The sequence below is a fragment of the Brassica oleracea genome, chromosome C2 (assembly GCF_000695525.1).
Source record: "Brassica oleracea var. oleracea cultivar TO1000 chromosome C2, BOL, whole genome shotgun sequence".
NCBI lineage: Eukaryota > Viridiplantae > Streptophyta > Magnoliopsida > Brassicales > Brassicaceae > Brassica > Brassica oleracea.
Genome location: NC_027749.1, coordinates 9,915,881 through 9,928,152, shown reverse-complemented (window position 1 = coordinate 9,928,152; position 12,272 = coordinate 9,915,881). Strand labels below are relative to the sequence as shown.

Here is a 12,272-nt window from a genome sequence, read left to right as displayed (position 1 = left end):
TTTTGTTATCAGTAATTTAAAGTTTTTGCTATTAAAGATGCACATGATCAAAAAAACATATGAGTAGAAATCATCATTTACTACACATTAATATTAAAAATATACTATGTATGTTAATATCATTTAAATTTAATTACATATCCTATCAAATTTTTTTAAAAATTGTTTGGATTAATAAAATTGATTTATACGTTCGCACCAATTTTATTATATATGTAATAGTTACTGACTTTTAATTATTCAATATATATTTATTATTTCATAATATGTAAGAACATATAATACATAAAATAATTTATATATATAATGTTTATCTCGCGCAAGGCGCGGATCTTAATCTAGTTTCTCTTATTTCTAGTTTCAGTTGTCGTAACCAAACCGGTTCTTTATATAATGCACAAAAATTGGTAAAAAAGAACTAAAACCTTAACTAAAACCTTTTACGTGTCACAAACCAATTCCACAGTACAGTAACACATATATTATACAGTTAAAATTAAATTGGTCGTGGTTTTTGTTATAAAGTATTGAGAACATTAAGATTAAATTATTCAACGCGTCGGTGTAAAGTGACATGTACACACTTGGCCTTTCACGCGTTCTCGTGTATATAAACACTAACAAATGTAATTCACAAGTCACAAATCAAAAACAACAATAAACACCAAAACCTCTTTTTCCTTCTCTTCATCTGCTCTCTCTGAGTCTCAAATCCAAAATACTAACAATGGAGGCAATGAAGATGAAGCTTTTCATAGCGGTTTTGGTTGCATTGATAGTATTTTCTGCGGTTCAACAGTCGGCTGCAGCGGTTGACGCTCCTGCCCCGAGCCCTACCTCCGATGCATCCTCGTTTATCCCTACTTTCTTCGCCTCCGTCACGGTTTTGGCCTTCGGATTAATCTTTTAAGAAGTTTTTCCCCTTCTTATATTTTAAGTGAATTAAATAAAATCATTTGTTTGTGTCTCGTTGAGTTCTTGACATCTTGTTGCTGATTTTATGTCTTGAGTTTGATCTATTTCTTCCATGTAACGTTATTAAAATTGACTCATCCTAACATCAATAATAATCATTAATTTTTCCTCTTTTGATATATTTATTCATTATCTTCAAAGGTAGATATGATGCAAACAAAAATCGAGAAATTCTCATACGGTAAGGCTAGATATAATAATCTAAGAGCAATCTCAATGGGAGTTCTTGCTCTTGGATTCTTAAAATACATACATGTGTATCTCAACGGGGGTTCTTGCTCAATACACATTTTAAGAACCAAAAGCAAGAATCCTCCGTTGAGGTTGCTAATATACTTATATATTTGGTTTTTTTGGTGTCTTTTGTTCAAACATTAGTTAGTTTATAGACCTTTAGTCATATACTAAATTCGAATATATAAAAGCAACTTAAAGCTGGTTAGTATGCTTCCTTTTTAAAGTGAGAGCGGACAAAAAGCAAACACCTTTTAAGTATTCACATGGCATATCTTTTTTAAGAATGCAACTAATATAAAAAATTGTAATCAAATAATTTAATTCTTCCCAAAAGATTTCTTTTAATTCGTTTGGTACTGAAGCATGGTTTACCACTGTTTTCCATGATAATAAGCTTGAGCATTTTACATTTGAATCCGTTTCCGAATCCAACCCAAAAAATTCAAACAAAAATCTGAACCAAAGTAGCAAATTACCCGAACAAATATTGTCAGAAAGACTAGATATCCGAATCCAAATGGATAATATCCGAATCCGAATGAATATCCAAAGATAACCGAACATATGTACACATAACCATATATTTATATTTTACTTCATTCATTTTATTCAAAATATATATATTTATAGTAATATTATACATGGCTCAAGATCAAATAATATACATATAGTTATGGACAAGTCATTTGCTACTTATTTAAAATTCATATCAAGCGCACTTTTGGCTCATAGATTAACAAAAGTAGCATCCAAAACTTCAAAACAATCAAATGAGTGTTTTTCTATTTTTAAAGTTTTATCTGCAAACATATTAATCGTTCAATCTAATAGAATTATAAAATCAGTTAAGTTAAAGGTATATTTTTTAATACAAGAAACTTAAGAAACAAAGAATATGATTTTGTTTTCCAAATTTAAATATCCGAACCCGAATTTAAAATATCTGAATCCGATCCAAAGTGTAGAAATTCCTAAACTGAAAATACCCAAAAGTCTGAAATACCAAAATACCCAAAAATCTGAAATAGCCGATTCGAACCCGAACGCCCAACCCTAGTTGATAGTTTGACTGGATGCAGTATACAATTACAAACTACCTTTGAAACAGTATTAGCAGAACTTGTTTAAACCCTAATATATGCCCCGTTAAGCCCATCATCGTACGTTTATTAGCGCAACTTGGGCTTCTAATTTCTCCATGATGTGCACTGACTTTGATTAAGACCTGTCCAAAGGTGTGGTTGTTTTTCTTAGCTTGCGTTGTAGGTTTCTTTGGTGTTTACTTGTTGCAGAAGTTTACCCGACCGAAACAACTGAAGTCACAATTTACTGTCTCGTCTCTTTGTTGTTGGGAACTTGCTAATGTTTCTACTGTTGTTTTTATTTGGGTAATCTAGACAGTCAAATTGAGAACAAACCGCGGGTTGGAGACTTACTTTGGCAACCAAAACACACAGAACTTGCCATGATTCAATTCCAAATAAACCTCCTTTCTCGCTTACTTTTTTTTTTCTTTTTTTGCATAGCCATACCAATCAATGATCTGATATCCATTACATAAACTTTCTCAGGTTATCGGTTAGGAACATGAGACAAGCTGTCTCTTGCTATGCAACAAGCTTTGACACATTCAACTAAACAGAGCCAAAGGCCAAAAAGGGTGTACGAACAAGCCTATTTAACTTTTCTACACATTTAAAACACTGGAATAGCTTTCTTACAGGCTTATTATTTAAGGTGAACATGTTTTTTTTTTGGTTATGTTACTGAAACCGATTTGGTGAATCGTAAAAAGGATTTTTAAAAAATTAAAGAAAGACTCTCAGATCTAAATTATTTTCCTGGCTAGACAAGAGAGAACAGAAGAAGGTGTTCTTGTGGCTTTCTTGGAGATTGTAGCTTTTGGGCTATAAACCCTTTTGTAGCTTTGATCTATTATTCCTCCAGTGCTCTTACATGCCTTTCTTCTTGCTTTATTACTTGTATTTTTAAAACCTCTCTTCATAAGATCTTCAAGACTTTTAACACTTGCTAGTGATGTGAATGATTGAGATTTTCCTTCATAAAACTTTGACAACCCCCTCCTGCCAAAAGATTAAACAACTTTTGTTAGAAAATAAATATCAATAAAAACAGACAATCTTTGAGATAGTTGAGATCTTGAGATGAGGAAATCTTTAGATCCATTCACCATTAAGTAATCGAAAACCTTAAAATAATTACTACAGAAAGAAGTTTTTAAGAGACTAATACGATCAGAGAATGTTTTCTTACTTGATTGGGAGGTGTAACATGAGGTCAGAGAGATCGTCAAGAGGTCCATTTGAAGAAGATGAAGAAGCATCATCATCCTCATCCTCCTCTGTTAAATCAGATGAACACATGGAAGATAATGAACAAGATGACAAATCTTTTTCTTCTTCTTCCACTGAGAACGTTTCAGCTTCTAACATCGATCTTGAAACTCCTTCAACAAGGTCTTCTTCTTCTTGTGTCCTACTTGAATCTTGATAGATCATATTGCCCATGTTCTTTATATTCAGATTCATATTTCAACAGAAATCAAGTAAAACGAATTCTTGAAACAGGATTAGAAACAGAACAAGAGAGTTCTTATGTCAAGATGTGTGTTGTTGTTCTGGAATTGGGAACACAGAAACATGAGTTCTATTTGAAGAAGATATACATGTACATTTATATATATGGATATGTGAAGAGGTTCCAGTTTTATTTTTAAAATTTAAAAAGAAAAAAAGGATAAATAAATGTGTGGGTATTACTTACGTGCAAGCCGTGGATAACGTTGACCCTTCTGTTTAATTTCACTTTTTATCTCAAAATATTTCTTTCATCTTTTGTTATTATTGTTATCTATCTATCTATTGCAAATGATATGATAATTGCTATTATTGTGTTTCTGATATGCGGTTCTCATTCTATGGACCGTCACTCTCATTTCCCGCTTTTTGTTTTGTTTTTGTAACTCCCTTTTTCTTTAATATGCCATTTATGAGATAACATTCTCTTTTATACCATCACAATAATTTTAGAAACGATAAAAATTAAGAAAAATCCCAAAAAATCATTGTCTTTGTCCTAGTTTAAAAGATGATAATAAGGTAACTATAGGCATTTACTCCAAAATTAAATAGTAGATAAGAGAGATTAGGTCTAAAGCTTGCAGGAGAGGATAAAATATTACAACGTCGGTTTGTAATTAAATACTAAGATTTATTTATTAAATAGTATATGGTTTAGATTTGTTTAGGAGTTTTCAATTCCACATGGTAGTGTGTTAGCAAAGAGGATAAGAACAATTCTTTTAAACATATCCGTATCATGTCCTCGTCACCACTATCGTTACCTTTTAATATTTATTTTAACTGATTTATTGTTAATTGGACCAAAATTTTTTAGTTCCCATCACTCGTAACGACTTTACCCTAATTTTTAATATAAAATAAGATATACCAAATATCTATCCTCTAATATTTTTATATTGACATTTTATGTATACTAGATTTTGATCCGCGTTTTGAAAGCGCGAAATATTTTTCGTTGAAAAATTTATTAATCCATCTATATGTTCACTAATATGTTTAGGCATGTGCGTTCAATTTTCGCTCCGACTGTAATTTGTTTTCGGTGTCAATTGTGATTTTGTTTTTTCGAATTAAGAAATATATGGACCATTCGATTATTTGTGAATTTAGGTTTGGTTTCGGATTAATTAGTTAGCTCTCAGTTTGATTGGGATAAAAATATTAAAAACTCAGATAAAGTTTCGAGTTTAATTTGGTGCTGGTTTGATACCTGTTTTTTTGGATAATACGGTTAAAAATCACATTTTTGTATTTTTAGAACAAAATTGGCTAAATTTAAATATTTAACATATAATATTCTTGTGATTTCGTTGTATTGAGAAATCCATATTTTACATAGTAATATTTCTTATCTTTTATAAATCTATTTATATTGAAGTTGATTTCAATAATGAAGCTAAATTAACATTTATAATACAAAATAAGAACCATTTTAAAATTAATTCATAAAAATAACCATTTTTAATAAGAACAAAAATTATCCATGTTTATGTTAACAAATATAAAAAAGTAAAAACTGAGCATTAAAGCCTATAGGATTAAAAATTACATGAATAATTACTGATAAGTTGGACTTACAAATGAACGACCAACTTTTGTTTTCTATAACCCAACCCAAAACAGGTTTAAGTATCCTAAAACCGGCAAAAGAGAATGATGTATTTTTGAATTTTCTGAATAATCTTTAAAAGATATCGCTTCTCTCTATAAATAATAAAGTAAGAACTGATGCAACATGATCCATCATCACCAATCCACGAAGGTATAACACGAATCCAACCGTTTTGCTAATCATTATATCGTACGCGCTTAAAAACTTTTTTTTACGAACTAAAATTTTTCTGTTTTTTACTTTTTAGATAATGCATGTGTGATCCGATGATAGGTTTGTTTATTCCGATGAGAATCTGTTGTTTTTGTTTGTGTCCGAACACGAACTGACAAAATAAAGTATCTCTTAATACAAACTAAACTCTTTACATTGGGCTGTTTTGTTAGTTGGATAGAATCAAATGTGTTGGACTTTTAATTTCCGAAAACCGTTAAAAACAATTGAAAATAGTAATGAAATTTTTTGTAACTAATTGGAAAAGTATAGGGCATAATCGTAAGAAGGATTCTGGTTAGATAGTATAGATCGGTAATTACGCTATATCCTTAAACCAAGAATCTTGTCCGGCTTCAGATAGCTTTTTCCCGACATATGAAGAAAACTTTTTTTTAAGATAATGATTTCGAATATCTTCACTACAATATCAACGACTCTCTATGTTTTCTTTAATAATTAATATTTTAGATTTTTTTTGTTTCAAATTACACATAAATTTTCAATTATTAATATTAAATTTATGAACTTTGTATGTTATATGCTCCCTTATATTCTATAGTTTATTTTTAAAATTGTGAGTATATAAATAGTTAATGATGTTTTTGTTTTAGAAAATATAAAATTAAATAGATTTTAATATGTATATATAAATAAAAAATGTCATCTATTAAAAATTTAAAAATATTTAATTTCAAATGATTGTATTATGAACACTGAATAAAACATATTCAAAACGTAAATTATTTAACAATTGAATATTCAGGTTGCAATTCGAAAATATGACAAGGTGATTAAAATGTTATTATTCGTCAGTCTATTCTGCTCTGTAGAGAAATATAGCAGAATCATGGCAATTCATGATGAAGATCACTAACTTTTTTTTTGTTAACTACATTAGTATCTTCATCATGAATTGCCATGATTCTGCTCTGTTTCTCTACTTTTATTCCGGCTGATGACAGGTCTAAAGAGGTGATTCATATGATTTCTTGCTCTATTTTGTAACGTTTAGACAGTTTTCGTTTGTATCTATTTTAAAATTTTAATTAAATCAATCAAAAAGGAAGAAAATAAATCGAGAGGATAAGACTGCAATTGTAATTGAAACATGTAAGACTAAGAAAAAAAGGAATATTGAAAAAAAAAGGAATATTGGAAAAAGTTAACTATAGGATTAGGAAATTAACTTTTATTGAATACGACTGTTTTGATTCCTCATAAATTTTATTTTAAAAATATAGTTTTTGAAAAAATTGCTAAACACAATTGAACTAGGGTTCTTAGGTTTCTTCTTTGTTTGCGTCCCAAGTTTCCCCTTCAGGTTAGTTCGAGTCGAATTAGGATTTTCCGAAACCGTGAGTGAAACTCCAGCAGACAAAAATATTATGGAGGAACCGAGCATCAATGAGTTGCCAGATGACTTGATCTTGAAGATATTCTCATTACTTCCGATGTTTAAAGAGAATATAGCAACACATCTTCTATCAAAACGGTGGGAGAATCCTTGGCAAGTGGTGCCTGATGTCATGTTTGATGATGAATCATATGAGAGTTTAGTGACCTTTTTAAGTTCTGTTTACGGATCTTTGTTGTCTAAGGATCACCAAGTTCTAGAGAGATTGCATCTCAAGCTTAGTCGGAACTATTTAGATTCAGACATCAGTTTTTGCGTTAACATCGCAGTTAATCGATCTGTGAGAAAGTTGAGGATCCATATGTCTGGAAAAACGCTAAAACTGCCAAGTTGCTTGAGTACGTGCGTAACCTTGAAGTCATTGATACTCCATGCAGTAAATATCAACGTTGTTCCGCCTAGTTTTCGTTTGCTATCGCTCAAAAGTTTGCACCTTCTATCGGTGAACTCCTCGGGCGACGAAACTATTGCAAGTCTTTTACAAGTTTGTCCGGTTCTTGAATATTTGGTTGTAAACCAAACCAAAGATGATGATGTGATGTTCAAGGTTGTTCGGAACTTGTTCCGCCTTGGTTTTGTTTGCCATCACTCAAAAGTTTGCAACTTTTATCGGTTAAATTCTCGGGCGATGAATCTCTTGCAAAGCTTCTAGAAGGTTGTGATGTTCTTGATAATTTGGTTGTAAAACGAACCCAAGATGACAATGTTATGATATTCAATATCAATGTGCCTTCTTTGAAGAGCTTATCTGTTGAAAACTTTAAAGGGAAACAAACGCGCATACGTTGAGGAGAATCATGGGTTTGTGATAAATGCTCCTTCTTTGGAGAAACTGAATTTAAAGATACATTCAGTAACTTTCTAAAGTTTGAACATATGCCAAAGGTGATCAAGGCGAATATTCAGGTTATTTGTGGCCAATCTGAGAAGTTTATAAGATCTCTCACATCAATTCAGCATCTTTCTCTCTGTTCTCTAACTTCAGAGGTAAACAGTTTCTTACTATTGGTGACCACAAGTCTAGATTTCTCCTTTTATGTTTTGTTATTCTCATTACATTATATAATAAATAGTTTAATTGCAGACTCCATACCCTAGTGGCACTATCTTCCCCTGTCTTGAGCATCTAGAGCTATGTACATGTTCTGCGGGATGGGCGAATCTACTTGCTTCTATACTCAATGATGCTCCAAGAATTCGATCTCTCAAGCTTAAATCGGTACGATGTATGGAACTTTTTTTGGTTACTTTAAATTTGACTAATATGTTACCTGAACATATAATAACAAATACACTCGATAATAAAAATGCACAAAAATATTTGTTTTTCTCCTAGTCATATTTAACACGTTAATTAGTAGCAGAATCAAGTTACTAATAGCTTTATTTTGTTTGACATATAATCGTTAAAATAGCTTTAATTATCATTTTTGTGTTAACTTTCTATAACGATTTATAATACTAACACGCGTAATGTTTCTCTTTTTCGTCTCAGCAACATAGTGCCCGTTACAATGATCCGATGAACCTATGGAACGAACCAACAGTAAATCCGGAATGTTTATCAACGCATCTGGAGATCTTGGAATGGAGACAATATGAAGGCACAGAGCAAGAGAGGAATGTGGCTGCCTACGTACTAGCAAGCGCTACTTGTCTAAAAATGGCGACGTTCTCCACATGATGTCGAAACAAATATCATCGCATGCTCAAGCAGTTAAAGAAACTTAACAGAGTTTCAGAGATATGTCAGTTAGTGTTTGAGTGAACTCTTACGTGATGGTGTGTGTCTGACACCTGTTTTTTTTATAAAAACAATTATAATCTCCGGACCATTTCTAGTTAGTGAAAACAGAGCTGTTGTTTTTTTTGATCAAACAAGCATTGCATTAGCTAGAAGGGTTCTACCCACTACGAATGGGGTTTCTTACAAACTGATCGAGAGCTGATTTTGCCACAGAATCAGCCTCTGAATTAAAGTTTCGAGAAATGAAAGCAAAGGAAATGACATCAAAATAGGACATAAAGTGGTAGATATCAAACATGATACCGAACAATTCCGGTTGACACCCTCTCGTCTTCAACAGATTGATCAGAGATAAGGAATCGGATAGAACCGCCAAGGATCGGACGTTTGAATAAAACGCAAGAGCAACCGCTCGGTGAACAGCAATGGCTTCGGCCATGAGAGCTGATGATACGTGATTAAGGGAATCAGATATGGTGGGGTGAGTAAACGCTACATCACCGCTGAAGATTACTCCAATACCGCACTTCCCTGAGCTACTGTCCCAAGCCGCATCCACTTTGCATATTAGTACTCCGGTCTGCACAGGCGGTGGAGGACAAGGGGAGCGTTGATGTGGGCGAAGTGAGCATGGGGTGTTAGATGATGACACTCTGGTACAATTTTGCGCTTCACTCCACTCCTTGGCGTCTTTAATGCTCTTAAGTGCAATTTCTTGAGCTGTGAAGACCCTGTTCTCAAAGACAAGTTTATTTCGAGCTTTCCACAAGTTCCACATAACCCAAGGCCACAAAGGAGAAGTTAATCCTGTCGGAGGCAATGGGAGAAAATTACTGCCCTGTTTTATCAATTCCGAGACTGAAGGAAGTAGGCTAGAAGGTGTATGCCGTGTCGGAATGAGTCGCCACACTTCCTCTGCTATGGGGCACGTAAGAAAAACGTGAAGGTCATCTTCATGTACTCCACATGTTTTACAGTTGAAGCTTGGAACTCCTCTCTTCTCAAGGTTGGAGCTAACTGGGATGGCTTTCCTCACCCCCCGCCATAGGAAGTCTTTGAGTTTCGGCATCGTTTTGACATTCCAAATGTGTGATAACCAGTTGACCGGCTGATTCCCTAAATGTAGGGGTTTTTCTCTCAGTATTCCCACCCCATAGCCTGTCTTTGTAGAGTAGATGCCTGATTTTTCCGGTAACCATAACAGAGTATCATCCACTGGTATTGAGCTAGTTTTTATTTGCAAAATAGTGTCCTCATACTGAGGTAAAAGAGCTCTGATCTTGTCCAGTTCCCATTTGTTTGTTAACGGGCAGAGTAGGTCGCTAACCATTAGAGATTGATTTTCTAATGTGACTGGACCCATCGGTTGAGAAGGGGTTTTGAAGGAAAGCCAGGGCGAATTCCAAATACTAATCTTTTCGCCATTTCCCACTGCCCAACTGAGACCATGTCTGAGAATACTCCGTCCTGCCAAAACACTCCTCCAGCCATGGGAGGCTGATGCTGGGATAGGAACTTCCATAAATGAGGAGGTATGTGCATATTTTCCTAATAGCACCCGTCCAAGCAAGGAGTGGGGTTCTTTTAGAAGTCTCCATCCAATTTTTGCAAGCAGCGCGTCATTGAACATTTCTATGTCTCGGAAACCAAGTCCCCCTGCGTATTTCGGTAGAGTCATAGTGTCCCAAGAAACCCAACACATCTTCCTTTTCTCTGGACTTGAATCCCACCAGAAGCGGGTAAGCTGTGACTGTATTTGTTTGCACAGAGAAAGTGGGAGTTTAAAACAGGACATTGCGTGGCATGGCATGGCGGCTAGTACCGATTTGAGCATGATCTGCTTCCCTGCTCCGGAGAGGAACTTAGCAGTCCAACTATGTGACTTCTGACGAATCCTATCCAAGATCGAAGCAAAAATGTCTCGCTTCCTTCGGCCAAACTGCTCGGGAAGGCCGAGATATTTACCCACACCTCCTTCAGAGTATATCTCCAATGTTTCCTTGACCCTGTCTCGAATGGAATCAGATGTTTGTGTCGAGAATGTGATAGCTGATTTCTGTGGGTTGATCCGTTGACCCGAGACCGTTTCGTAGAGAGATAAGATCTTCTTCAGGGCTTCGACACAAGCTGGTTTTGATTTGCAAAAGAACATAGTATCGTCGGCAAAAAGGAGGTGGTTGATCGGTGGACTGTTACGGGAGACCCTTACTCCCGGTAGTGATCCATCAGCTTGTCCTTTGGCACACAGTGCTGATAAAATTTCCGTGCATAGTATGAAGATATGAGGGGATAGTGGATCGCCTTGGCGTAGGCCTCGAGTCGGCTTCACTAGTCCCTGTGGAGAGCCATTGATCAGGAAAGAATATGAAACTGATTCAATGCACAGCATGACCCACCTAATCCAGATATCATCAAATCCGAGTAGCTTTAACACCTCTTTAACAAAGCTCCATTCTATCCTATCGTAGGCTTTGCTCATGTCTGTTTTCACAGCCATTGTGCATCTCTTTGTAGCCTCTGACGTCCGTAGGTAATGGAGAGTCTCGTGGGTAATGAGAACGTTGTCGGAAATTGATCTTCCCGACACAAACGCTGACTGGGTATCAGAGATAAGAGACGGTAAAAGCGGCTTGAGTCTTCGGGTAAGTAGCTTAGCTATGATCTTATAGTGAGTGTTACATAAGGCAATGGGCCTATAATCCGCAACCGAGCGAGGTGCAGTGATCTTGGGAATGAGCCTAATGTGGGTTTCGTTTTGTTGTGGATGAAGAGAGCTTGAAGTGAAGAAATCCCGAACATCCCTTATCACATCCGCACCCACTATATGCCAATAAGACTGGTAGAAAGTGGCGGAGAAGCCATCGGGGCCTGGAGCTTTGTTACCGTTTATGGACATAACAGCTTCCCTTATTTCCGAATCACTCGGTATTGCAGTTAGCATTCTGTTCATATCTGGAGATACCTTTTTCCGGAGAAGGCCTTGAATATGCGAAAATGAGTCGTTGCCATTGGTCATAAAGATCTGAGTGAAATAATTTGATATCACTCTAGTAATGTCCTGCTCCTCATATACTGCTCCACCTTGTGCATCCTCAAGCACTGGAATGGAAGAAGGATTAGATGTAAGAAGGATTCCAACAATTTTAAAAACCAAAAAAAAAAAAGATTCAACAATTTCATGCATTTCAAGAAGATAATCAGAACAACGATAGATTCGTATAAATAAAATAAAAATAGATGGAATTTTATCAAAAACTAGGAAACATGAATTTTTTCTCTTGCGCAAAGTAATATGAAACAATATGTAAGAATGTTCACTGTTGATCAATAACAATAGTTCTATTGGTAAATAAAATAACCCTTTGACTTCTATTCTAATAAATACATGAATGGGATGTGGACTATGGACCCATGAGAATGAGAGTGTCTATGACTCATCTCCACCACATGTTAGATAGGATCTTTCAA

At 34.7% G+C, this 12,272-nt stretch overlaps 2 protein-coding genes and 1 pseudogene across 2 annotated transcripts; 2 read left to right on the top strand and 1 right to left on the bottom strand.

Annotated features, from left to right (window-relative positions):
• The first annotated feature begins 648 nt into the window (after positions 1 to 648).
• Positions 649 to 1,085, top strand: LOC106326045 (arabinogalactan peptide 14). Its single transcript, XM_013764086.1, has one exon. It carries the CDS (start codon positions 728 to 730, stop codon positions 908 to 910), a length of 183 nt encoding a protein of 60 aa, XP_013619540.1. The 5' UTR covers positions 649 to 727; the 3' UTR covers positions 911 to 1,085.
• Positions 1,086 to 2,820: 1,735 nt separating this feature from the next.
• Positions 2,821 to 3,902, bottom strand: LOC106324980. The gene is made up of 2 exons (XM_013762987.1): positions 3,487 to 3,902; positions 2,821 to 3,296 (listed from the first exon to the last, which is right to left on the bottom strand). The coding sequence occupies exons 1-2, from the start codon at positions 3,759 to 3,761 to the stop codon at positions 3,041 to 3,043; spliced, it is 531 nt and encodes a 176-aa protein (XP_013618441.1). The 5' UTR covers positions 3,762 to 3,902; the 3' UTR covers positions 2,821 to 3,040.
• A 3,126-nt stretch (positions 3,903 to 7,028) lies between these two features.
• On the top strand, positions 7,029 to 8,825 carry LOC106326648 (annotated as a pseudogene).
• Positions 8,826 to 12,272: the final 3,447 nt, after the last annotated feature.